Source organism: Halyomorpha halys, unplaced genomic scaffold (genome assembly GCF_000696795.3).
Source record: "Halyomorpha halys isolate HHAL.00 unplaced genomic scaffold, Hhal_1.1 Scaffold2818.1, whole genome shotgun sequence".
Lineage (NCBI taxonomy): Eukaryota > Metazoa > Arthropoda > Insecta > Hemiptera > Pentatomidae > Halyomorpha > Halyomorpha halys.
Genome location: NW_027115518.1, coordinates 1237 through 2082, shown reverse-complemented (window position 1 = coordinate 2082; position 846 = coordinate 1237). Strand labels below are relative to the sequence as shown.

Below are 846 nucleotides of genomic sequence, written 5' to 3'. Positions count from 1 at the left end.
GATACTCTTCCCTTTTATGACATGCATTTAATGATTATTGAAAAGTAACTTTTTGAATGAAATGTAGTCACAATATGGACATTTGTCATGATTATCACCTGCATGGCAGACCATTAAATGATTTTTTAAAGTGCTCTTCCAAACTGTACTGTAGTCATAATGGGGACAATTATGAGGTCTTTCATCTGTATGGTGGGCCATTACATGCAATTTTAATGTGCTCTTCCGAATTGTACTATATTCGAAATTAAGACATAATGAGGCTTATCACCTGTATGGTGAGCCATTATATGTTCTTTTAAATTACTATTTACAACTGCACAGAAATCATAATGACATTTATAAGGCTTATCACCTGTATGATGAGTCATTATATGTGTTTTTAAAGTACTATTTTGAACTGCACTGAAGTCACAATGTGGACATTTATGGGGCTTAATTACTTGAATGCTTAGCCATTATATGTGCTTTTAAATTACTCTTCCGAATTGTACTATATTTGCAATGGGGACACTTATGAGGCCTATCACCTGTATGAAGAGCCATTATATGTCTTTTTAAAGTATTATTTTGAACTGCACTGAAATCACAAAAGGGACACTTAAAAGGCTTATCACCTGTATGGCGGGCCATTACATGATTTTTTAAATCATTCACGTGAACTGAACTGTAGTCACAATGAGAACATTTATGAGGCTTATCACCTGTATGGTGGGCCATTATATGCTCTTTTAACTTGTGTTTGGTTACTGTTTTATAGTTACAATGAAAGCATCTATAAGGCTTATCACCAATATGACGTGCCATTACATGAAGTTTCAGAGTGCTCTTACGAACTGTACTGTA

At 34.2% G+C, this 846-nt stretch overlaps 1 protein-coding gene across 1 annotated transcript; it reads right to left on the bottom strand.

The window, feature by feature from the left end:
* Nucleotides 1–435: 435 nt before the first annotated feature.
* Nucleotides 436–807, bottom strand: LOC136797066 (RE1-silencing transcription factor B-like). The gene has a single exon (XM_067052559.1). It carries the CDS (start codon nt 805–807, stop codon nt 436–438), a length of 372 nt encoding a protein of 123 aa, XP_066908660.1.
* Nucleotides 808–846: the final 39 nt, after the last annotated feature.

Excerpts from the sequence above, each read along its gene's own strand:
- LOC136797066 (XM_067052559.1), bottom strand. The coding sequence starts at position 807 with ATGGCACGTCATATTGGTGATAAGCCTTATAGATGCTTTCATTGTAAC.